At 37.7% G+C, this 26,435-nt stretch overlaps 6 protein-coding genes across 6 annotated transcripts; 5 read left to right on the forward strand and 1 right to left on the reverse strand.

The window, feature by feature from the left end:
• LOC140796081 (G-type lectin S-receptor-like serine/threonine-protein kinase At2g19130) lies at positions 1–2,767 on the forward strand. The gene has a single exon (XM_073148941.1). It carries the CDS (start codon positions 57–59, stop codon positions 2,598–2,600), a length of 2,544 nt encoding a protein of 847 aa, XP_073005042.1. The 5' UTR covers positions 1–56; the 3' UTR covers positions 2,601–2,767.
• Positions 2,768–8,432: 5,665 nt separating this feature from the next.
• On the forward strand, positions 8,433–11,093 carry LOC140795899 (G-type lectin S-receptor-like serine/threonine-protein kinase At2g19130). Its single transcript, XM_073148706.1, has one exon. The coding sequence runs from the start codon at positions 8,465–8,467 to the stop codon at positions 10,898–10,900; it is 2,436 nt and encodes an 811-aa protein (XP_073004807.1). The 5' UTR covers positions 8,433–8,464; the 3' UTR covers positions 10,901–11,093.
• Positions 11,094–14,241: 3,148 nt separating this feature from the next.
• On the reverse strand, positions 14,242–14,733 carry LOC140796014 (uncharacterized). Its single transcript, XM_073148852.1, has one exon. It carries the CDS (start codon positions 14,731–14,733, stop codon positions 14,242–14,244), a length of 492 nt encoding a protein of 163 aa, XP_073004953.1.
• A 4,614-nt stretch (positions 14,734–19,347) lies between these two features.
• Positions 19,348–20,961, forward strand: LOC140795900 (G-type lectin S-receptor-like serine/threonine-protein kinase At2g19130). Its single transcript, XM_073148708.1, has one exon. The coding sequence runs from the start codon at positions 19,825–19,827 to the stop codon at positions 20,563–20,565; it is 741 nt and encodes a 246-aa protein (XP_073004809.1). The 5' UTR covers positions 19,348–19,824; the 3' UTR covers positions 20,566–20,961.
• Positions 20,962–22,481: 1,520 nt separating this feature from the next.
• LOC140795981 (G-type lectin S-receptor-like serine/threonine-protein kinase At2g19130) lies at positions 22,482–25,333 on the forward strand. Its single transcript, XM_073148813.1, has one exon. The coding sequence runs from the start codon at positions 22,533–22,535 to the stop codon at positions 24,144–24,146; it is 1,614 nt and encodes a 537-aa protein (XP_073004914.1). The 5' UTR covers positions 22,482–22,532; the 3' UTR covers positions 24,147–25,333.
• LOC140796015 (G-type lectin S-receptor-like serine/threonine-protein kinase At2g19130) lies at positions 24,351–25,091 on the forward strand. The gene has a single exon (XM_073148853.1). It carries the CDS (start codon positions 24,351–24,353, stop codon positions 25,089–25,091), a length of 741 nt encoding a protein of 246 aa, XP_073004954.1.
• Positions 25,334–26,435: the final 1,102 nt, after the last annotated feature.

Genomic DNA, 26,435 nt, shown 5'->3' on the forward strand with positions numbered 1-26,435 from the left:
CTAGGCGGAGGAAGACTTCATGCAAGAAAATAACCACATTTAAATGACCCAAAGCAATGCAAGCGCGGGTCCTGCATGTAGAAAAGTATTGTTATTGGAGCCCTTCCCTTCATAGGAGCTGCCTTCTTTCTCTCGTCCCATTTTGTTGTTTCCCAAAGATGGTAGCTTCAAGCAATCCGTGGCGTACTTTATTATTCTTCTTCTCCGTTCTTATTCTTCTCTTCCAGCCTCCTCTCCTCCTTGCAACAGACACCATCTCTGCCAATCAATCTCTCTCGGGGACGACCCAGAAGCTCATCTCCCAAGGTGGCAAATTTGCTCTCGGCTTCTTCCAAATAGGTAACTCTTCCCAAAATTGGTACATAGGAATATGGTACAATACTATCTCACAGAAAACATCAGTTTGGATTGCCAATCGAGAGAACCCAATTGCAGACCCTTCCTTTTCTGAGCTCAGAATCTCTGATGATGGCAACCTTGTCCTCCTCAACCAGTCCAAGTCCATAGTTTGGTCTACAAATGCAAATATAACATCCAATTCCTCTGTTGCTGTGATCCTTCACAGTGGAAATCTTGTTTTGAGAGATGGGTATGACAGTTCTAAGGTTTTCTGGCAAAGTATAGACCACCCAACAAATACTTGGCTCCCTGGATCCAAGCTTGGGCTCAACAAGGCGAGTGGAGTTGATCAGAGGCTTATTTCTTGGAAGAATTCAGAAGACCCAGCTCCCGGGATCTTCTCCCTTGAGCTGGACCCAAATGGGACTAGCCAATACTTCATACAATGGAACAAAACTAGGGACTATTGGACTAGTGGGACTTGGAATGGCCAAATCTTTAGCTCGGTCCCAGAGATGACAGCGGGTTATAACTACGACTTCCAGTTTGTGAACAATTCAGAAGAGAGCTACTTCACGTACTCTGTTAAAGATGACTCAATCACCTCCAGATTTGTCATGGATATCTCTGGCCAAATCAAGCAGTTAACTTGGATTGAGACTTCACAGGAATGGATACAGTTCTGGTCCCAGCCTAAAGCTCAGTGTGATGTTTATGCTTTATGTGGGCCTTTTGGAAGCTGTAATGAGATTGCATTACCCAACTGCAACTGCTTAAAGGGATTCAGCGAAAGGGATGCAAGTGGTTGGGCTTTGAGTGATCACAGTGGGGGATGTGTAAGGAATTCTCCATTGCGATGCAGCATTAAACATTCTGGGATGAAGACGGGGAAGGATAAGTTTTATACTATGGATAGTGTGAGATTGCCTGATAATTCTCAGAGTTCAGATGCTAGGACTGCTGAAGACTGTGAATTGGCTTGCCTAAGCAACTGCTCTTGTACTGCCTACTCCTATGCCAGTGGATGCTCTCTATGGTATGGTGACTTACTTAATTTACAAGACCAATATAATGGCACTGGGGGAGGAACTCTTAACCTTCGCCTCGCTGCTTCAGAGTTTCCTAGTTCCAAGAGCAACGGTGGACTTGTAATTGGTTCGGCTGTTGGTGGAACTTCAGCAATTCTTACTTGCCTCGCAGTTATTTTCATCCTAGTTTGGCGACATCGGAGACAAAGGCTTCAAAGAATAACAAAGACAACCGGAGGTGCTCTGGTTGCATTTCGGTACAGCGATCTGCAGCTTGTGACAAAGAACTTTGCGGAGAAATTGGGGGGAGGTGGCTTTGGTTCTGTTTTCAAGGGATTATTACCTGATTCAACTGTAATAGCTGTGAAGAAGCTTGATGGGCTTCATCAGGGAGAGAAGCAGTTCCGAGCCGAAGTGAGCACGATTGGAATAATTCAGCATCTTAACTTGGTTCGACTTCTTGGTTTTTGCTCTGGAGGAACAAGAAGGCTACTGGTGTATGAGTACATGCCAAATGGTTCACTAGACAAGCAGCTATTTCAGAACACTCCGACGGTCTTGGACTGGAACACAAGGTACCAAATTGCTCTTGGAATCGGAAGAGGACTAGTCTATCTGCATGAGAAGTGCAGGGACTGCATCATACACTGCGACATTAAGCCGGAGAACATTCTCTTGGATGCATCTTTTATTCCAAAAGTGGCTGATTTCGGATTGGCGAAGCTTGTAGGCCGAGATTTCAGCCGAGTTTTAACTACACTGAGAGGAACAATAGGCTATCTCGCGCCGGAGTGGATAACCGGTGTGGCTATCACTGCGAAAGCTGATGTTTATAGCTATGGCATGATGCTTTTCGAGATTATATCAGGCAGGAGAAACACAGAGCAAGGGGAGGGAGGGAGAGCATCTTTCTTTCCTACACTTGCTGCAACCAAACTTATTGAAGGGAATCTAGAGGGCTTGCTAGATCCCAGGTTAGATGGTGATGCCAACTTTGAAGAACTTGAAAGAGCTTGTAAAGTGGCATGTTGGAGCATTCAAGATGATGAGAGTTCTAGGCCAACAATGGGTCAAATTGTCCAAATCTTAGAGGGATTTCTTGAAGTTAACACGCCACCGATTCCACGATCTCTTCGAGATCTTGGAGAGAGTCCAGATTACATAAATTTCTTTTCAGATATGTCATCGAATCAAAGTTCTCCTATGCGGAGCGACGCTTCCACTAGCTCTTAAGCTAAAAGCCTGTAGAGCGTAGACAATCTGTTTTCGTATTCGAGGACGAGGTCCAATATATATCTATATACTATCTGAATAAGTGTATTGATATTAAATTATAAACTTCAAGCTGCCCATCATGTAAGCTTCTTCCATATTGTTAGCTAGTGGTCACCAGAAGAATATATATCACTTGGAGAGTAGTGTAACACTTGTTGTACTTTCTCTAATGCAATATGATGAAGATCCTCATCAGTACTAATTTGCAAATAATGGTTGTATCATTTTGAGTACATTCACATGTGTAGAATTATCTTGATCTCAGTAGTCGGTGCTGTAGTTCCTTTTGCTGCATGATGTTTGTCATCTGTTAACTTCTCTTTGTAAAAGAGTAATAACAGCATTTTGTTTAGTAGTTAAGTTGACTTCAGTTTCTTATAGTTTCATTTAATTGCCCTGCTTGATAGTGGTGAATACCTCTGATTTTATTCATCGTTCATATTGACAAATATAATACTAGCTTTTATTCTTCGCCGTTTTAATTGTTTATATTATTACTTGTGCTGAATATTATCAGTTATAGATATTATAACTTGTTTATATTATTGGAAATTATTACTTATGCTAGTTTATAGATTAGATAAAGGGTGTAATGGTAAACATATTCTTGTCTCTTCTTTTCTTTCCTTGAACTAAATAGAGTATATTTATATTTCTCTTCTCGTCTATTAGTTACATCCAAACAAAATGAAATAGAGTTATTTTCCATCTTTTCTCGTTCCATTTCTCTCATATTCTCTCTATCTAAATAGAGTGTTAATAAGAAAGCAAAACGAGCCCAAGTACTTAGTTCATGCTTATTTAAGATTATCTTTTTCTCTATTCTAGATTAGAAAACACTATTCTAAATTAAAAAAAATAGTCATCATATTATTCCTGTTTTAGATTTGAAATATGAGAGTTGTTCTAAAAACAGGAGATATATTTGAGGTTGCACTGTTTCTCCATTTTATGTTTGCATTATAAATACCTATTTCACTATTTTTTGATCGATTTGTTTTGTCATACTTTTTAAAAATTTCTCACAATTACACATGAGAAAGAATTGAATAATTATATTATACCTATTTTTAAGGTGTTTTTCTCTAAACATTACAGGCAAATACTTCAATGCACCTTTAAAAATTATAATCTTAATCCAACGGCTATAATAGCCAGTTTTCATACCCGGTACCGATTTTTTTTCGGTACCGGTTCTAAAACCACATTACGTAAGAAAAAGAGTATATTAGTTAAGAAGATTAATTACGTGTGCCTAACTTCCCAATTTTCTTGTTATACCCTTGAAGATCTAATGGTCATCAAAGTGATTGATAAACAATTAATTTTACGGAAGAAGCGCTCTACACGTTTTTTTTTTTTTCTTCCGTTAAGATTTCTCTCTTAAATATAATTATGCCTTAATTATAGGAGATATCATTTAATATTAAATAATTTAAATTTGATTATTTGGAGATAAACTTCAATTTAAATATAATTCTCTATCTCTATCTATTAAAATTTAATTTAAATCAATCTTAAACTAATGGGAGATATATGTAAATAATAAAAAATAATTAAAAAGATAAAATGTAATTAAATTTTCATCAAGTTAATTTTAAAAGACATCAATACCATTATTTTGATATATATATATATATATATTACTCTCAGTTAATGATATATATGTCTTTTACTTAATAAAATATTAAGATAATATAATTGTTAAAAAATAATGTGCAAGATTATATATCTAAAAAAAATTACCTGCTAAACCGGTAATATCTTTCATTCCTATTATACCCTTAAAAATCTTAACCGTTAGATCTTCATTAAATTGATTGATAAAGAATTAATTCTATTGCATGGAAGAAACCCTCAACATTACATAGAAAAAAAACCAAAGTTCTAAAAATACATATTCTCTCAGTGTCATACTCCCATTTTAATGCGACAACTTTAATGAGCGAATTATTTGAAGGCATACTTCATTTCAAAAGAGATACGCAATTGATAACATTCATTGCTATTTTAAAAATACTTAACCAATCACATTGAGAAACACATGCATCATGATCCTAATATAATCTTTATTACTCTGCTAGCATTGCAACAGTCCATATCTTTCTCAATAGTATAGTTTAAGTGCACAAGAGCAAGACTAGGAACCCTAGTTGTTGTTGTCTTCCCTTCCCATTGAGCGCTAATCTTTATCCTTAATTTTCCTTCATAAATTTTGTAAGACTCGCACCAAATACGTGCCCCTCACATGAGTAGAACTCACGTGATTACTACATGACTTACTGATCAATATTTCGACACAATATATAAGATAAAAACTCATATTTCTATAAATACTACAGATTTAAGAAGCCCATAACACCAATGCCACAATATACCCAAAATAAATATCCATAAAAATATAAATCAAGCCCATGTAGGAGCTACAAATTATTTAGCTTAATTTACATAAATAGAATAAAATAAAAAATAGAAGATTAAATAAGATTAGTGGTGCTAACGCACATGATCATGCCCAACAAATATGCGTAGAAATCATGACACGCGAAATCTTACCGAATAGCAAAATAAGATTAGCATACACTATGTGCAACAATAACAATAAGAAAAATGTATACACATGCATGATGTAAATGTGATGATATCATAACGTAAGTTATTTCATTCTCTACACTACTCCTAGATTATAAAAGTTTTACTTGCTTGAATCGCTTTCCTAATACTAGTTGTCACTGCTTTACATGATCATCCTCATAGGGTACGAAGTCCGCCTCAATAAAGAAAGTAATAAAAAAGCATAAGCACTAATACCTCCCACCGATTAATTAAATTACTCTACTAACGTTCACTATAGGCTTAGGTAGGTCCATCTACGAATTCTTATATTTATTAATTGGGTTGAGATAGCATAGTCGTACCAAGGCCTAACACGTTTTAAAAAGTAATTAAAATAATTTACCTTGAATTAACATTTCACTAATTATTATTGATTTAAAGTAAATCACATAGGCAACATTTAATTATTTTGCTTCGTTAAATAAGACAATCTACTTAATACAATGTCCCTACAATAATCTATATTAATTCTCCAACACAAGCAATTAATACAAATACACCTAGATCTTTTAACCAAAATGTAATGGACCACAATAAATCCCAATTATGAGTTACTTGTAATGCCACTCTTAGGCCATAGTCGGATTTATTAAAACTAATTTACAATAATGATATGACTAACAAGCAACCCTCTAAGATAATTAAATATATTTATGTTGACATAGATAATTAAATAAAGGATTTGAAAATAGATTAAAATCAATTGATCTATTTAGGTCAGCCCAAAAACCACCCACTAAGTTTTGGACCCGAAGCCCAAATTATCTAATAAATCCACTTGGGCCAGGCAACACCCACAAACTTGGGCCAGGCTGCCACCATAACTTGCCCTCCAAGTAAAGCTAAAAATAGACTAGACCCAACCTAAACGTCTCATGACTCAACCAAGTGTAGAAAATAGCTATGTAGAAATTCAAATGGGGGAGGAGCAGCCGATGATCGACCACAACCTAGCTGACCGCATCGACACTCTCCCCTTGACAAGTAGAAGCTAGCCGAGGGGAAGCCTAGCTGCCAGAGGTGGTCAGCAGCGAGAATCTACCTTGCTTTGGCTGCCCGGTGGCTCTATCCACGAGGGCGCCGAAGGAAGCCACCGAGGGCATCCTCGCGAAGAGGGGAAGCTCACCGAATTGATGCGACAAGGCACGAAGCCACCGGCTGGCCGAATCACAGCGAGAGCGAGAGGAGGAAACATTAGTGGAAAAAACTCAAATTAATTAACTGATTGTAAATCAGACTTATTTAGAAAATGAGGGAGCTTTGATGCATCGATCCACGGGGTCAGCAATTCTGTGGCGCTCTGGCATGATGGAAAGAAGAAAGAGGGAACACCAGCTGCACGCGAGGAGAAGGAAAGATAAAGAAAAAAAACGAAAAGGAAGGAGAGAGAGAAAAAGAAAGAGACAGGGGAAGAGAGAAAAGGGGCGCATATTAGTGCCTTTAAGCTCGGCGCACATGTCGGGCACGTGTGCACCATTTTTTTTTTTTTTTGATGTTACAAATTTTGTGTTCTTGTAAGTATCAAATACTTGTTCAACATTAGTTTTCGTCATCACTAATCATTCATCTCATTTCTAATAAACCCTAAACATATATATATATATATATATATATATATATATATATATATATATATATATATATATATATATATATATATATTGCCCTCAACAATCTTCTTTGTTCATCTCATTTATAGTAAATCATTAACCTTTATTCCTAAAATTCTTAGCAATCTTCTTCGTTCATTTCATTATCAACATAAATTTTGATTTGTCTTATTCTTGTCTTCCATACGTTCTCTAGTTATAGTCACATGATAAACCCTTTTAAATTCACATAGGGTTGCAATTAAGTCAATCCTTAGGTTTTACGTTAATATTTTATATTTTTATGCACCCACGTAATTTGTTGCGTAACTCATTAGATACGAACGTAAATTGCTAGCAACTTACGTAATTACATGGATATATATATCTAAATAATTCTATAGGTACCTATGTAATTACCTATGTAATTTCATATAGACTAGTGTAACCGGTTAACTATCAACATAATTTGGTAGGCCCCACCTTATTCGCTAAGGTCTTCTAGATACCGGCGTAATAATACATAAATAAACGTAAGACCTTTAATATTCCTTGTTTTAATAGTTAATATATTTTACATATAAAACCAATTATAATTTTATTCTTAATTTGACTAAAATTATTTTAAAATTTCTCACTGCTCTCTCGCTCTCACCACTCACATATCTCATTCTACAAACTAAAAATTCTCGCTAGCTCATTTTTTTTTTATTCAATACCATATATCTCTTCTCTCCTATTATCTACCTATCTTATTATATATTTACAAATATGCATTACATTCTTACAAATATACTTTGTATATCAAATCAATGTCATTTGATTTAATTTTTTTTGACCGTTCCTGTAATCATGCGAATAGAAAGTGCCTGTAACACGCTCAAATCATGGTAAACATTCTCATGTTGGTCTTTAATTTTTCCTGTCAAATGTTTGATTTAATGAGGAAAAAAGTTCTCTTTATCTTCGCCAAAAAGGACCAGGAAATTGACGTTCTAAGAAGCGTTACATCAGACCGTTCATTTATTCGATCTAACAGTCGGGAACGGAGAAACACAGCAGAAGGAATGACTTCATGCAACCCAGGAATTTGACAATCCGAAGACAATCAGAAAAGCATGCGTGGGTCCAGCATTTGGAAGTCTTATTATTGGTGGAGCACTTGTTGGGTTTCATTCGAGACTTACCTCTAGATAGGATTCTCTTCAACAAAGGAAGAAGGAATTTGTGGCTTCCAGAGTTGATTAAGAATAGAAATATTATGTTTCACCTTTCACCCCCTGTGTCTTTATGAATTTATGATTCACATCTTATCTTTTGCATTTACATTAGGAAACTCGGGTTTTGAATAACTTTTCGATTTTTTTTTTTTTTTTTAAATATCTTTTCCTATATCTCTAAAGGGTACTTTAGAAAATCTAAATGGAATATTCTTTTTTCTGATATATAAAAAATATATATAGTCCAATACATCACAGAGTAACTGTAAATTCATGAAAATATAGGGAGTAAAATGAAAAACTTCTCCAGATAGCTATATATTATATTCCTGCATCCTGACAATTTAATATAATGGCCATCTTCTTCCTTCTCTCCTCCCAGTTTGTTTCCCCGAAGATGGTAGCTTCAAGCAATCCATGGCTCACTTTCTTCTTCTTCTTCTCCATTCTTATTCTTCTCTTCCAACCTCCTCTCCTCCTTGCAAGTGACACCATCTCTTCCAAACAATCTCTGTCCGGGACCCAGAAGCTCACCTCCCGAGGTGGTAAATTTGCTCTCAGCTTCTTCCAAATAGGTAACTCTTCCCAAAATTGGTACATAGGAATCTGGTATAATACTATCTCAGAGAAAACATCAGTTTGGGTTGCCAATCGAGAGAACCCAATTGCAGACCCTTCCTCCTCTGAGCTCAGGATCTCCGATGATGGCAACCTTGTCCTCCTCAGTCAGTCCAAGTCCATAATTTGGTCTACAAATGCATATATAACATCCAATTCCTGTGTTGCTGTGATCCTTGACAGTGGAAATCTTGTTTTGAGAGATGGGTCTAATAGTTCTAAGGTTTTCTGGCAAAGTATAGACCACCCAACAAACACGTGGCTCCCTGGAACCAAGCTTGGGCTCAACAAGGTGAGTGGAGTTGACCAGAGGCTTCGTTCTTGGAAGAATTCAGAAGACCCAGCTCCTGGGATCTTCTCTCTTGAGCTGGACCCAAATGGGACAAGCCAATACTTCATACAATGGAACAAAACTAGGGTCTATTGGACTACTGGGATTTGGAATGGCCAAATCTTTAGCTCGGTCCCAGAGATGACAGCGCATTATAACTACGACTTCCAGTTTCTGAACAATTCAGAGGAGAGCTACTTCATGTTTTCTGCTAAGGATGACTCGATCACCTCCAAACTCATCATGGATATCTCTGGCCAAATCAAGTTTTTGACTTGGATTGAGACTTCAAAACAATGGACACTGTACTGGTCCGAACCAAAAGCTCAGTGTGAAGTTTATGCTCTATGTGGGCCTTTTGGAAGCTGCAATGAGAATGCATTACCCAACTGCAACTGCTTCAAGGGATTCAGCGAAAGGGATGCAAGTGGTTGGGCTTTGAGTGATCATAGTGGGGGATGTGTAAGGAATTCTCCATTGCGATGCAACATTAAACATTCTGGGATGAAGACGGGGAAGGATAAGTTTTATACTATGGATAGTGTGAGATTGCCTGATAATTCTCAGAGTTCAGATGCTAGGACTGCTGAAGACTGTGAATTGGCTTGCCTAAGCAACTGCTCTTGTACTGCCTACTCCTATGCCAGTGGATGCTCTCTATGGTATGGTGACTTACTTAATTTACAAGACCAATATAATGGCACTGGGGGAGGAACTCTTAACCTTCGCCTCGCTGCTTCAGAGTTTCCTAGTTCCAAGAGCAACGGTGGACTTGTAATTGGTTCGGCTGTTGGTGGAACTGCAGCAATTCTTACTTGCCTCGCAGTTATTTTCATCCTAGTTTGGCGACATCGGAGACAAAGGCTTCAAAGAATACCAAAGACAGCCGGAGGTGCTCTCGTGGCATTTCGATACAGCGATCTGCAGCTTGTGACAAAGAACTTTGCGGAGAAATTGGGGGGAGGTGGCTTTGGTTCTGTTTTCAAGGGATTATTACCTGATTCAACTGTTATAGCTGTGAAGAAGCTTGATGGGCTTCATCAGGGAGAGAAGCAGTTCCGAGCTGAAGTGAGCACGATCGGAACAATTCAGCATCTTAACTTGGTTCGACTTCTTGGGTTTTGCTCTGGAGGAACAAGAAGGCTACTGGTGTATGACATGCCAAATGGTTCACTAGACAAGCAGCTATTTCAGAACACTCCGACGGTCTTGGACTGGAACGCAAGGTACCAAATTGCTCTTGGAATCGGAAGAGGACTAGTCTATCTGCATGAGAAGTGCAGGGACTGCATCATACACTGCGACATTAAGCCGGAGAACATTCTCTTGGATGCGTCCTTTGTTCCAAAAGTGGCGGATTTCGGATTAGCGAAGCTTGTAGGCCGAGATTTCAGCCGAGTTTTAACTACACTGAGAGGAACAATAGGCTATCTCGCGCCGGAGTGGATAACCGGTGTGGCTATCACTGCGAAAGCTGATGTTTATAGCTATGGCATGATGCTTTTCGAGATTATATCAGGCAGGAGAAACACAGAGCAAGGGGAGGGAGGGAGAGCATCTTTCTTTCCTACACTTGCTGCAACCAAACTTATTGAAGGGAATCTAGAGGGCTTGCTAGATCCCAGGTTAGATGGTGATGCCAACTTTGAAGAACTTGAAAGAGCTTGTAAAGTGGCATGTTGGAGCATTCAAGATGATGAGAGTTCTAGGCCAACAATGGGTCAAATTGTCCAAATCCTAGAGGGATTTCTTGAAGTTAACACGCCACCGATTCCACGATCTCTTCGAGATCTTGGAGAGAGTCCAGATTACATAAATTTCTTTTCAGATATGTCATCGAATCAAAGTTCTCCTATGCGGAGCGACGCTTCCACTAGCTCTTAAGTTAAAAGCCTGTAGAGCGTAGACAATCTGTTTTCGTATTCGAGGACGAGGTCCAATATATATCTATATACTATCTGAATAAGTGTATTGATATTAAATTATAAACTTCAAGCTGCCCATCATGTAAGCTTCTTCCATATTGTTAGCTAGTGGTCACCAGAAGAATATATATCACTTGGAGAGTAGTGTAATACTTGTTGTACTTTCTCTAATGCAATATGATGAAGATCCTCATCAGTACTAATTTGCAAATAATGGTTGTATCATTTTGAGTACATTCACATGTGTAGAATTATCTTGATCTCAGTAGTCGGTGCTGTATTTCCTTATGCTGCATGATGTTTGTCATCTGGTAACTTCTCTTTGTAAAAGAGTAATAACAGCATTTGTTTTGTAGTTAAGTTGACTTCAGTTTCTTATGGTTTCATTTAATTGCCCTGCTTGATACTGGTGAATACCTCTGATTTTATTCATCGTTCATATTGACAAATATAATACTAGCTTTTATTCTTCGCCATTTTAATTGTTTATATTATTACTTGTGCTGAATATTATCAGTTATAGATATTATAACTTGTTTATATTATTGGAAATTATAACTTATTCTAATTTATTGATTAGATAAAGGGTGTAATGGTAAACATATTCTTGTCTCTTCTTTTCTTTCCTTGAACTAAATAGAGTATATTAATATTTCTCTTCTCTTCTATTAGTTACATCCAAACAAAATGAAATATAGTTATTTTCCATCTTTTCTCGTTCACTTCGTTTCTCTCATATTCTATCTATCTAAATAGAGTGTTAATAAGAAAGCAAAACGAGCCCAAGTACTTCGTTCATGCTTATTTAAGATTATCTTTTTCTCTATTCTAGATTAGAAAACACTATTCTAAATTAAAAAATAGTCATCAAATTATTCCTGTTTTAGATTTGAAATATGAGAGTTGTTTTAAAAACTGGAGATATATTTGACGCTGCACTGTTTCCCCATTTTATGGTTTGCATTATAAATACCTATTTCACTATTTTTTGATCAATTTGTTTTATCTTATTTTTTAAAGTTTCTCATAACCACACCTGTGAAAGAATTGAATAATTATATTATACCTATTTTCAAACTGTTTTTCTCTAAACATTACATAGAAAATGTCATACTCCCATTTTAATATGACAACTTTAATGCGCAGATTATTTGTGTAAAAAAATTAGAATGAGGGAATTGTGTATTTCACTATGATGAATCAAGTACATAATAGGAGGAGATTACAACAATCTCTCCTACAATTAAGCTGGTCTATCCAACAGATTAGGATAGAGTTGCTATATACAAGGAAAGTAAATAACAAATAGATTAACCAAATCAATAATAGTAATAAAATTTGATTTTGACATTTCTTTCCTGATTTCAATATTTCTTTCCAACAAACACCCCTCTCAAGTTGAAACTAAATATGATTTCAATATTTCTTTCCAACACTCCCCTCAAGTTAGAGAGTGGATATCTTGCACACCGAACTTGCGTACCATAGGTATAAATATTTCCTTTCCTAAAGGTTTAGTTAACAAATATGACAATTGATTTGCTGAGCCAATATGCTTGGTCATTATTGAACCATCTTAAATCTTGTCTCGAATATAGTGACAGTCCATTTCTATGTGCCTTGTGCGTTCATGAAAGACTGGGTTTGCCGCTATATGCAGAGCAGCCTTATTGTCACAATATAAGGAAGCATGTCCATGGTGAATAAGGCCTAAGTCTCCTAATAGGCACCGAAGCCATGTTAACTCACAGCAAGCTCCTATCATTGCGCGGTATTCCGCTTCGGCTGAAGATAATGATACAGTTTTCTGTCGTTTTGATTTTCATAAAATTAGTGAGGACCCAAGGAACACATAATACCCTGTAGTGGACCGTCTAGTGAGAGGACAACCTCCCCAATCTGAATCACAGTAGGCCTGTAATTTCAAATCATTTTTTGAAGAAAAGAATAGACCTTGACCTGGGGCACCCTTTAGATATCGAACAACGCGTAAGGCTGCTTCCATATGATGTCTTCTGGGTTGATGCATGAATCTACTCAAGACATGAACAAAATAAGTGATATCAGGTCTTGAAACTGTCAAATATATCAGGCGGCCCACCAATCTTCTGTATCTGCCTAGATCTTTAAGCAATTCATCTTTATCTGACAGTTTTAAGCCTCTTTCCATAGGAGTGTCCACTAAAGCAACATTTAATAGACCTGCATCTTTGGTTATTTCTAATGCATATTTTCTCTATGACATAAAAATCCCATTCCCAGATGCAGAGATTTCTATTCTTAGAAAATATTTCAACTCACCAAGGTCTTTAAGATTGAAATTTTTATACAAATGCTTCTTGATGGCAACAATACTGTTTGGATCATTTCCAGTGATCAAAATGTCGTCGACATAAATTAGGAGAATGGTAAAGGACTTGCCTTTCTTTTTGGTGAAGAGGGAGTAGTTGGCTCGTGATTGTCCAAAGCCGAAAGTGATGACGTAAGAAAACTTTAAAAACCAATGGCGGGAGGCTTGCTTTAATCTATAGAGCGATTTGTGTAGGCGACAGATAAGATGTTCCTCCCCCTATCTCCGAAGCCCTAGTGGTGGAGACATGTAAATTTCTTCAGTCAGGTCACCGTGGAGGAATGCATTATGGACATCAAGCTGATGAAGTGGCCAGCCTCTGGCAGCAGCTAAGGCAAGAAGACAACGAACATAAATAATTTTTTGCTGTGGGAGAGAAAGTCTCGTGGTAGTTGATGCCCTCCATTTGGGTGAATCCTTGAGCAACCAGGCGCGCCTTATGTCGCTCTATTGTGCCATCAGAGCGACGTTTGATCTTGTAAACCCACCGACATCCTATGAGTTTCTTGTCAGCCGGAAGAGAGGTTAGACTCCATGTGTCGTTGGCAGCAAGGGCATCTAACTCAAGCTTTATTGCATCACGCCGTTGAGGGTTGGTGATAGCTTCATTGTAAGAGGTCGGCTCTCGCTCTTGACTAATAGAAGCAATAAACGATTTGTGTGCAGATGTATAACGATGATAAGAAAGGTAATTGGTCAATGGGTACCTTGTCCCTTTGTGCGAATCTAGAGAGGAGGAGGTGACTAGATCAGAGGGAGGATGCGTGACGGCGGAGCAGAGGTAATCGTTGAACCTCACAGGTGGATTAGATTGTCGAGTGGAGCGGCGGAGAGGAATATTGGTTGGTGGTGGTGGATCGGGTGTTCCGGTAGAGGGAATGGTGGTAGTATGGCATGGTGGTGGTGGCGGGGAGGAAGTAGAGGGGAGAAGGTTCATGGGTGAACAAATTTCAGGCGGTTGTATCTGTGGTAGTGGTGGAGTTGCGGTGGAGGGTGGTGTCCCGTTGGATCTCAAATATGCGGGCTAGATTGCCCTGAGAGAATCGGGTATCGAGGTCCTCCCAAACTTCTCTAGCAGTGGAATAAAAATTCACACTGTCAGCAATTTTTGGATCACAGGTGTTGACTATCGAAGAATAGATAATATCATTACATCTTGACCAAGTGGCATGACCTTCAGGATTATTTGCTTTTGAAGGAGCTAACATAGACCCATTGATGAATCCGAGCTTATTTCTTGTATTCAAGGCTCGAATCATGGATCTTTTCCAACTGGAGTAGTTATCTCCATTGAGGGGCTTGGAAACGAGAACCAATCCGGAATGATCGGAAGGATGGATGAAGTAAGGATTGGAGAGGTCAGCAGGGGATTTTTCTTTCCCTACCTTTGATGGATTTGGTAGAACAATACCTTGAGAAGAAGAATGATTATCTTCAGCCATTGAGGGTAATGATGGTTTCGATGGATGCTAGAGTTCTAGCTCTAATACCATGTAAAAAGATTAGAATGAGGGAATTGTGTATTTCACTATGATGAATCAAGTACATAAATAGGAGGAGATTACAACAATCTCTCCTACAATTAAGCTAGTCTATCCAACAGATTAGGATAGAGTTGCTATATACAAGGAAAGTAAATAACAAACAGATTAACCAAATCAATAATAATAGTAATACAATTTGATTTTGATATTTCTTTCCTGATTTTGATATTTCTTTCCAATACTTCCCCTCAAGTTGGAACCAAATCTAATTTCAATATTTCTTTCCAACAAACACCTCTCAAGTTGGAACTAAATATGATTTCAATATTTCTTTCCAACAATTTGAAGGCACACTTCATTTCAAATGAGATATGCAAGAGATAAAATTCATTGCTATTTTAAAAATACTCAACCAATCACATTGAGAAACGCATGCATCATGATCCTAATATAATCTTTACTCCTCACTAGTATTGCAACCATCCATATCTTTCTCAATAGTATAGTTTAAGTGCACAAGGGCAAGTCTAGGAACTCTAATTGCTGTTGTCTTCCCTTCCCATTGAGCGCTAATTTTTGTCCTTAATTTTCCTTCATAAATTTTGTAAGTCCCGCACCAAACACGTGCCTCTCACATGGGTAGAACTCACGTGATTACTATATGACCTACTGGTCAATATTTCGACACAATATATAAGAGAAAAACCCATATTTCCATATATACTACATACAAAAGAAGCCCATAACACCAAGGCCACAACAAACCCAAAATATATATCCATAAAAATATAAATCAATGTCAATGTAGGAGATACAAACTATTTATCTTAATTTATATGAATAGAATAAGATAAGAAATAAAAGATTAAACACTAGTCTTTGCTAGATCCTCCACGGGCTCGTGGTTATCTATTAATTTGAAAATAATTCCACAAAACAATAGTAAACATAAAACCCAACAAGTATCCACTGCTATAGTTTAAAAGTAGTGCAATAAATAATGAAATAATAAGTAAATATGAATATGCACATCATGATCAAATTAATGCATTACTATCTCCTACTCAACATGCTCATCTAAAGTGCACATGTATTAGCAATCGATATCCTACCATACATCAATTCGGACTATCAAGTCTTTAAACTCGAGCTCACACCAAGCTTCACACATAGGTCACGTCAATATTATACCACATGATATGCATCATCTCAGGCTACTAAGTCTGAAACGTAGGCTCATATAGAGATATGCCCGTAAGCCACATCAATACTCGCACCTGACCATATACATATTCCTAAGGGAGAGTAGACCCTAGCGATAGAATTGCCAGCCCATCACTCGGCGAACAACATGACCAATTATCCACCACCATAGACTAAGAACCCTAGTCATAAGGTTATCACATAGGGCAGTATTACAGATTGACACTACCATCCGAGCCCTTAGCTCCACATCATCACACCACCGTGCAAAAATCATGAGTCGTCACGCACAGACACTACTCACCATATGTCATCCGATATCGTTAGGCCTATATCATTCTATCATTCTCTCTATCTTAAGTACCCTAAAGGGTGTGGCTCTTATTGATCAATAGTAAATCGTCCATCGGCCAGCAAAACGGTTGTTTGATTATTTGTGATCAAAAGACTAAGACCTCAGGTGCCTAAATATATATAAGTATAATAATATCCCCCGCCCTAACCCTAGCCGGGAGGTGTCGGGTTTGTCAAACGCAGCAATTACTCTCTTTATGGTCGTGCATGAGTGCAAATAACATGATATTATATAACACAACAAGCATAATGAACACACATCAGTATCATTTAATACGGTACTAACGCACATGATCATGCCTAATAAATATGTGTAAAAATCTTGACACCCAAAATCTTACCGAATAACAAAATAAGATTAGCATGCACTACGTGCAATAATAACAGTAAGAAAAATGTATACACATGCATGATGTGAGATGATATCATAACGTAAGTTATTTTATTCTCTATACTACTCCTAGATTATAAAAGTTTTACTTGCTTGAACCGCTTTCCTAATACTAGCTGCCATTGTGTCACATGATCATCCTTATAGAGTACGAAGTCCACCTCAATAAGGAAAGTAATAAAAAATCATAAGCATTAATACCTCCTACTAATTAATTAAATAACTCTACTAACCTTCACTATAGGGTTAGGTAGGTCCATCTATGGATTCTTATATTTATTAATTGGGTTGAGCTAGCATAGTCATACCAAGGCCTGACACGTTATAAAAAGTAATTAAAATAATTTACCTTGAACTGACATTCCACTAATTATTATTGATTTAAAGTAAATCACATAGGCAACATTTAATTATTTTGTTTCGTTAAATAAGACAACCTACTTAATACAGTGTCCATACAGTAATATGTATTAATTCTCTAACTTAAGCAATTAATGCAAATACACTTAGATCTTTTAACCAAAATGTAATCGACCACACTAAATCCCAATTATGAGTTACTTGTAATTGCACTCTCAGGCCATAGTCTGATTTATTAAAACTGATTTACAATAATGATATGACTAGCAAGCGACCCTGTAAAAAAATTAAATATATTTATGTTGACATAGATATTAAACAAAGGATTTGAAAATAGATTAAAATTAATTAATCTATTTAGGTTAGCCCAAAGCTCAAAGAAATGGGTTGGGCTGCAACCAACCCAAAAACTACCCTCTAAGTTTTGGACCCGAAGCCCAAATTATCTAATAAAGCCACTTGAGCTAGGCAATACCCACAAACTTGGGCTAGGCTACCTACAGCCCAACCACACCACAAGATGCTTTGGGGCTATGAAAGGAAATTTGGAAAGAGAGAGAGATAGAGGGGCAAATATTCTTTTATGCCTTTACTTGGGTACTCACCACACCTTATATAGTGGCTACCCATAATAAATAACTTGCCCTCTAAGTAAAGCTGAAAATAGACTAGACCCAATCTAAACGTCTCATGACTCAACCCAACCAAGTGTAGATAGTAGCTATGTAGGAATTCAAATATGGGGAGGAGCTACCGATGAACCCGACCACAACCTAGCTGACCCCATCGACACGCTCCCCTCAATAAGCAGAAGTCAGCCGAGGGGAAGCCTAGTTGCTAGAGGTGGCCGACAATGAGAATCCACCTTGCCTCGATCGCATGGCGGCTCTATCCACGAGGACGCCGAAAGAAGCCACCAAGGGCATCCTCGCGAAGAGAGGAAGCTCGTCGAACTGATGTGGCAAGGCACAAAGTCGCTGGCTGGCCGAATCACGGTGAGAGCGAGAAGAGGAAACACTGGTGGAAAAAACTCAAATTAATTAACTAATTGTAAATCAGACTTATTTGGAGAATGAAGGAGCTCTGATGCTTCGATCCACGGGGTCAGCGATTCCGCGGCACTCCGGCGTGATAGGAAGAAGAAAGAGGGAACACCAACTTCGGGTGAGAAGAAGGAAAGAAAAAGAAAAAAAAACGAAAAGGAAAGAGAGAGAGAAGAAGAAAAAGATAGGGGAAGAGAGAAAAGGGGCGCACATGTGCGCTTTTAAACTCAGTGCACATGTCGGGCACATGTACACTATTTTCTTTTTTTGGATGTTACAAATTTTGTGTTCTTGTAAGTATCAAATACTTGTTCAACATTAGTTTTCGTCATCGCTAATCATTCATCTCATTTCTAATAAATCCTAAATATATATATATATATATATATATATTTTATCCTCAACAATCTTCTTTGTTCATCTCATTTATTGTAAATCATTACCTTTTATTCCTAAAATTCTTAGCAATCTTCTTCATTCATTTCATTATCAACATAAATTTTGATTTGTCTTTTTCTTATCTTCCGTACGTTCTCTAGTTATAGTCGCATGATAAACTATTTTTAAATTCAGAGAGGGTTGCAATTAAGTCAATCCTTAGGTTTTACGTTAATATTTTATATTTTTGTGCACCCACGTAATTTGTTGCGTAACTCGTTGGATACTAACGTAAATCACTAGCAACTTACATAATTCCATGGATATATATACCTAAATAATTCTATAGGTACCTATGTAATCACCTATGTAATTCCATATAGACTAGTGTAACTCGTTAACTGTCAACATAATTTGCTAGGCCCTACCTTATTCGCTAATGACCAACGTAACCCATTTACGTACCAACGCAAGGTCTTCTAAATACCTGGGTAATAATACATGGACAAACGTAAGACCTCCAATATTCCTTATTTTAATAGTTAATATATATTTATCGTGCAGATAATTGGATGAAGAGATGGATGCTTATGCTGTTTCAAAAGTAAAAAATTCTTTATTTTAATCATTATCTCGTGCCTTCGACGATGACATTTGTAATGAAGATAGAGAGATAAATGAATACTTTAAATTTTTTTTTTTTTTAAATGATAGGGAGGAGGATAGAGACAAGGACTGAAGAACTCAAAAACATTCTCACATGAGAAGGAAGAGTTTTTTCTGTAAAATACTCTACCTGTTATGTATAAATGACAAACATGGTATGGTGACTTAATTAATTTACAAGACCAATATAATGGCACTGGGGGTGGAACCCTTAATCTTCGCCTCGCTGCTTCAGAGTTTTCTAGCTCCAAAAGCAACAGTGGACTTGTAATTGGTTTGGCTGTTGGCGGAACTGCAGCAATTCTTACTTGCCTCGCAGTTATTTTCATCCTAGTTTGGCGACATCGGAGACAAAGGCTTCAAAGAATACCAAAGATAGCGGGAGGTGCTCTCGTGGCATTTCGGTACAGTGATCTGCAGCTTGTGACGAAGAACTTTGCAGAGAAATTGGGGGGAGGTGGCTTTGGTTCTGTTTTCAAGGGATTATTACCTGATTCAACTGTAATAGCTGTGAAGAAGCTTGAAGGCCTTCATCAGGGAGATAAGCAGTTCCGAGCTGAAGTGAGCACGATCGGAACAATTCAGCATCTTAACTTGGTTCGACTTCTTGGGTTTTGCTCTGGAGGAACAAGAAGGCTACTGGTGTATGAGTTCATGCCAAATGGTTCACTCGACATGCTTCTGTTTCAGAACACTCCAACGGTCTTGGACTGGAACACAAGGTACCAAATTGCTCTTGGAATCGCAAGAGGACTAGTCTATCTGCATGAGAAGTGCAGGGACTGCATCATACACTGCGACATTAAGCCAGAGAACATTCTCTTGGATGCATCCTTTGTTCCAAAAGTTGCGGATTTCGGATTGGCGAAGCTTGTAGGCCGAGATTTCAGCCGAGTTTTAACTACACTGAGAGGAACAAGAGGTTATCTCGCACCAGAGTGGATAACCGGCGTTGCTATCACTGCAAAAGCTGATGTTTATAGCTACGGCATGATGCTTTTCGAGATTATATCTGGCAGGAGAAACAGAGAGCAAGGGGAGGGAGGAAGAGCATCTTTCTTCCCTACACTTGCTGCAACCAAACTTATGGAAGGGAATCTGGAGGGCTTGTTAGATCCCAGGTTAGATGGTGGTGCCAACTTTGAAGAGCTTGAAAGAGCTTGTAAAGTAGCATGCTGGTGCATTCAAGACGATGAGAGTTCTAGGCCAACAATGGGTCAAATTGTCCAAATTCTTGAGGGATTTTTGGAAGTTAACATGCCACCGATTCCACGATCTCTTCGAGTTCTTGGAGAAACTCCAGATTGCATAAATTTCTTTTCAGACATGTCATCGAATCAAAGTTCTCTGGTGCGGAGTACCACTTCCAATAGCTCTCAAACTAAAAGCATGTAGGCAATCAGTTTTAATTACCCGAGGATGAGGCCCTATACGCGTCTATATACTATCTAAGTGTATTCATGTAAACTTATAAACTTCAAGCTGCTCATCATTTAATCTTCTTGCATATATTTTAGATAGTAATCACCATAAGAATCATTTGCTCTCATATGGCAGTTGTCCAGTGTGGAGTAGTGTTGCACTTATTCTACTTTTTCTAATGCAATATGATGAAGATCCTCATTCCTACTCATTTGTAAATAATGGTTGTATCATTTTGAGTACATTCACATGTATAGAATTATCTTGATCTCAATAGACGGTACTGTATTTCCTTATGCTGCATGATGTTTGTCATTTGTTAGCTTCCCTTTGTAAAGGTGAAATAACAGCATTTCGTTTAGTAGTTAAGTTGATTTCAGCTTCGTATAGTTTCATTTTATTGTCCAGCATGATAGTGGTGAATGCCTCTGAATTTTTTCGTTGTTATTATTGACAAATATAATATACTAGCTTATATTCGTCTGACATATTAATTATTTCAGACTGACAGTGTTGTTATGTGTTAAGCTATAAAAGTGAGCCCAATCTGAGTTCTAACATGTAAGTAAAAGAGTACTTAGTTGACAGGGTTATCATCGAAAATTATTAATGAAGCTATATATCGCGAGCTTGCTAATGGAGGCATACTAAACCATTTGAGATATAGTAAACTGCATCATTATTTGTAAGAATGGAGAAAATGAACTTTCAGTTAGGATCTTCAATTTGCCGTGTAGGGAAGGGCAGGCTTTAGTCCCTGAAACTATCATTTTCAAATTATTATTTTCTCTGTCTTTCCATTTTTTTAAGTAAGAACATTATTGGAGTTCTTCAACCCCTTAGCCACAAGGTTGATTTAGTCTGTTGATCAAGAATCTAGTAGCTTTTGGCATATTTATAGAATTCTTACCTAGATAAACTGTTGGAAAGTGTTTTGAATCATAGACAGAGTAGCAGATATGTTTGTTTTTGCTTCCAGTTGAGGTTGTACATAGATGATTCTTTTTCCTCAAGTGGCATGTATCTTCTTTGATTTGTATCGAATTCAATTGCCAACTTGTTCTTTGATTTGTTCTCTTATTAGATGAACAGTATACTCTCATCACTTTTTAGTGAAATGTGTCACTGATTTAGAGGAGTTTGCTACTATTTAATTATTAGTTATTCTATATTAGAAAATACTATTCTAAATTAGAATCAAATTATCCTTACTTTAGATTTGAAATACTATCCAAATTATTCTACACATATATAAAATTATAATTTTATTTTCAATTTAATTAAAGTTATTTAAAAAAATCAAATATGAACCTCATATATCTCCATCCACGTATCTCATTATACTAATAACTTAATTATTTTTCTTAATTTTTCTGTTATATTTTTTCACATATCTCTTTTCGACTACCACTTGCCTATCTCATTGTATATTAATAAATATGCATTACATAATTATAAGAGAGCACTTTCATCTAAATTTATAGATCAAATCAATGTCATTTGAGTAAATTTTTCTATACTTCTTGACTGTTTTGTGGTCACCGGCGAAGAAAGTCATCGTCCGCGTCCATAACACGCTCAAATCATAATCAATAGTCTCGAAATGTATGACTTTCTAGGCACGTTGGAATTCAATTTTTTTTTCAGCCATATGTTTGATTTAACTAGGGAAAAAAATATAGCTTTACCGTTGCTAGAACGAACAAAGAAATTGACATCCTACAAAGCATTATATCACACCATTGATTCATTCGATCCGACGGCCCTGATCGGAGACCCGGCTATCTATAGGGGGTCGTCACTCGTCCGTCCTATCCAAGTCCCCCATGTATATGAGAATTTCCGACTCTTCTTTGTGGCCATCAACAAATTCCACAGTCCGCGCTAGGCGGAGGAAGACTTCATGCAAGAAAATAACCACATTTAAATGACCCAAAGCAATGCAAGCGCGGGTCCTGCATGTAGAAAAGTATTGTTATTGGAGCCCTTCCCTTCATAGGAGCTGCCTTCTTTCTCTCGTCCCATTTTGTTGTTTCCCAAAGATGGTAGCTTCAAGCAATCCGTGGCGTACTTTATTATTCTTCTTCTCCGTTCTTATTCTTCTCTTCCAGCCTCCTCTCCTCCTTGCAACAGACACCATCTCTGCCAATCAATCTCTCTCGGGGACGACCCAGAAGCTCATCTCCCAAGGTGGCAAATTTGCTCTCGGCTTCTTCCAAATAGGTAACTCTTCCCAAAATTGGTACATAGGAATATGGTACAATACTATCTCACAGAAAACATCAGTTTGGATTGCCAATCGAGAGAACCCAATTGCAGACCCTTCCTTTTCTGAGCTCAGAATCTCTGATGATGGCAACCTTGTCCTCCTCAACCAGTCCAAGTCCATAGTTTGGTCTACAAATGCAAATATAACATCCAATTCCTCTGTTGCTGTGATCCTTCACAGTGGAAATCTTGTTTTGAGAGATGGGTATGACAGTTCTAAGGTTTTCTGGCAAAGTATAGACCACCCAACAAATACTTGGCTCCCTGGATCCAAGCTTGGGCTCAACAAGGCGAGTGGAGTTGATCAGAGGCTTATTTCTTGGAAGAATTCAGAAGACCCAGCTCCCGGGATCTTCTCCCTTGAGCTGGACCCAAATGGGACTAGCCAATACTTCATACAATGGAACAAAACTAGGGACTATTGGACTAGTGGGACTTGGAATGGCCAAATCTTTAGCTCGGTCCCAGAGATGACAGCGGGTTATAACTACGACTTCCAGTTTGTGAACAATTCAGAAGAGAGCTACTTCACGTACTCTGTTAAAGATGACTCAATCACCTCCAGATTTGTCATGGATATCTCTGGCCAAATCAAGCAGTTAACTTGGATTGAGACTTCACAGGAATGGATACTGTTCTGGTCCCAGCCTAAAGCTCAGTGTGATGTTTATGCTTTATGTGGGCCTTTTGGAAGCTGTAATGAGATTGCATTACCCAACTGCAACTGCTTAAAGGGATTCAGCGAAAGGGATGCAAGTGGTTGGGCTTTGAGTGATCACAGTGGGGGATGTGTAAGGAATTCTCCATTGCGATGCAGCATTAAACATTCTGGGATGAAGACGGGGAAGGATAAGTTTTATACTATGGATAGTGTGAGATTGCCTGATAATTCTCAGAGTTCAGATGCTAGGACTGCTGAAGACTGTGAATTGGCTTGCCTAAGCAACTGCTCTTGTACTGCCTACTCCTATGCCAGTGGATGCACTCTATGGTATGGTGACTTAGTTAATTTACAAGACCAATATAATGGTACTGGTGGTGGAACTCTTAATCTTCGCCTCGCTGCTTCAGAGTTTCCTAGTTCCAAGAGCAACGGTGGACTTGTAATTGGTTTGGCTGTTGGTGGAACTGCAGCAATTCTTACTTGCCTCGCAGTTATTTTCCTCCTAGTTTGGCGACATCGGAGACAAATGCTTCAAAGAATACCAAAGACAGCCGGAGGTGCTCTGGTGGCATTTCGGTACAGCGATCTGCAGCTTGTGACAAAGAACTTTGCGGAGAAATAGGGGGGAGGTGGATTCGGTTCTGTTTTCAAGGGATTATTACCTGATTCAACTGTTATAGCTGTGAAGAAGCTTGATGGGCTTCATCAGGGAGAGAAGCAGTTCCGAGCTGAAGTGAGCACGATCGGAACAATTCAGCATCTTAACTTGGTTCGACTTCTTGGGTTTTGCTCTGGAGGAACAAGAAGGCTACTGGTGTATGAGTACATGCCAAATGGTTCACTAGACAAGCAGCTATTTCAGAACACTCCGACGGTCTTGGACTGGAACGCAAGGTACCAAATTGCTCTTGGAATCGGAAGAGGACTAGTCTATCTGCATGAGAAGTGCAGGGACTGCATCATACACTGCGACATTAAGCCGGAGAACATTCTCTTGGATGCGTCCTTTGTTCCAAAAGTGGCGGATTTCGGATTAGCGAAGCTTGTAGGCCGAGATTTCAGCCGAGTTTTAACTACACTGAGAGGAACAAGAGGTTATCTCGCACCGGAGTGGATAACCGGAGTGGCTATCACTGCAAAAGCTGATGTTTATAGTTACGGCATGATGCTTTTCGAGATTATATCTGGCAGGAGAAACAGAGAGCAAGGGGAGGGAGGAAGAGCATCTTTCTTCCCTACACTTGCTGCAACCAAACTTATGAAAGGGAATCTGGAGGGCTTGTTAGATCCCAGGTTAGATGGTGGTGCCAACTTTGAAGAGCTTGAAAGAGCTTGTAAAGTAGCATGCTGGTGCATTCAAGACGATGAGAGTTCTAGGCCAACAATGGGTCAAATTGTCCAAATCCTAGAGGGATTTCTTGAAGTTAACACACCACCAATTCCACGATCTCTTCGAGCTCTTGGAGAAAGTCCAGATTACATAAATTTCTTTTCAGACATGTCATCGAATCAAAGTTCTCAGGTGCGGAGTACCGCTTCCAGTAGCCCTCAAGCTAAAAGCATGTAGGCAATCAGTTTTAGTATTCGAGGATGTGGCCCTATATGCGTCTATATACTATCTGAATAAGTGTATTGATATAAAATTATAAACTTCAAGCTGGCCATCATGTAAGCTTCTTCCATATATTTTAGACAGTAATCACCTTAAGAATCAGATGCTCTCATATGGCCGTCGTAGAGTAGTGTAACACTTATTGTACTTTTTCTAATGCATCAATACTCATTTGCAAATAATGGTTGTATGTATCTTTTCCTTATGCTGCATGATGTTTGTCATCTGTTAACTTCTCTTTTCTCTTTGTAGAAGAGTAATAACAGCATTTTGTTTAGTAGTTAAGTTGACTTCAGTTTCTTATAGTTTCATTTAATTGTCCTGCTTCATAGTGGTGAATACCTCTGATTTTTTTCATCGTTATTATTGACGAATATAATTGTTTCAGAATGACTGTTGTTATATGTTAAGCTATAAATATGAGCCCAATCTGAGTTCTAACATGTAAGTAAAAGAGTACTTAGTAGACCGTGTTTTCACCGAAAATTATATCGTGAACTTGCTAATGGATGCATATAAACTATGAGAAGCTGAAATCCAAGTAAACTGCATGATTATTTGCAACAATGGAGAAAAAGAACTTTCAAATTAAAAAACAATCATCAAATAATTTGAAATACTATTCAAATTATTCTACATTTGTGTGTAATTATATTTTGACTTTCAATTTGACTAAAGTTATTTTAAAAATCCTTTCAAATCTCTCCCACCATCTATATATCTATATCCATGTAACTCATTCTACAAATTAAAAATCTTGGCTCAGGGTTTTTCTCATATTTTTTTTCAATTTTTTCATATATTTTCTTTCTTACTATCCACTTAACTTATTTTATATTTATAAGTATGCGTTACATACTTTTAACCAAATAATAAATTTTTAAAAAAACAAGAGCTCTTTAATTTAAATTTATATATTAAATTAATGTTATTTGAGTTAATATTTTGCTTCTCATTCTCATTGTTGTGGTCATGGGCATAGAAAGTCATCGTTTGCGTCAATAACAAGCTCAAATCATGGTCAATAACATGTTGGTCTTCATTTTTTTCCAGTCAAATGTTTGATTTAAAGAGGAAAAAAATATCTCTTTACCTTTGCCAGAAGAAATTGAGACGAAGTGTTACATCTCACCGTTGATTCATTCGATCGAACGGTCCATATAGCTGAGAATTTCTGACTCTTCTTTGTGGTCATCAACAAATTCTACAGCAAGAGGAAGACTTTAAAATCCTAACGCCACTCGGAAAGTAACCCATTTAAATGACTCAAGAGAAATGCAAGCGTAGGTCCCGCATTTG

This window comes from Typha latifolia, chromosome 10, assembly GCF_019914945.1.
Source record: "Typha latifolia isolate L0001 chromosome 10, TyphaL0001v2, whole genome shotgun sequence".
Taxonomy (NCBI): Eukaryota; Viridiplantae; Streptophyta; class Magnoliopsida; order Poales; family Typhaceae; genus Typha; species Typha latifolia.

Excerpts from the sequence above, each read along its gene's own strand:
- LOC140796081 (XM_073148941.1), top strand. The coding sequence starts at position 57 with ATGCAAGCGCGGGTCCTGCATGTAGAAAAGTATTGTTATTGGAGCCCT.
- LOC140795899 (XM_073148706.1), top strand. The coding sequence starts at position 8,465 with ATGGTAGCTTCAAGCAATCCATGGCTCACTTTCTTCTTCTTCTTCTCC.
- LOC140796014 (XM_073148852.1), bottom strand. The coding sequence starts at position 14,733 with ATGGCTGAAGATAATCATTCTTCTTCTCAAGGTATTGTTCTACCAAAT.
- LOC140795900 (XM_073148708.1), top strand. The coding sequence starts at position 19,825 with ATGCCAAATGGTTCACTCGACATGCTTCTGTTTCAGAACACTCCAACG.
- LOC140795981 (XM_073148813.1), top strand. The coding sequence starts at position 22,533 with ATGCAAGCGCGGGTCCTGCATGTAGAAAAGTATTGTTATTGGAGCCCT.
- LOC140796015 (XM_073148853.1), top strand. The coding sequence starts at position 24,351 with ATGCCAAATGGTTCACTAGACAAGCAGCTATTTCAGAACACTCCGACG.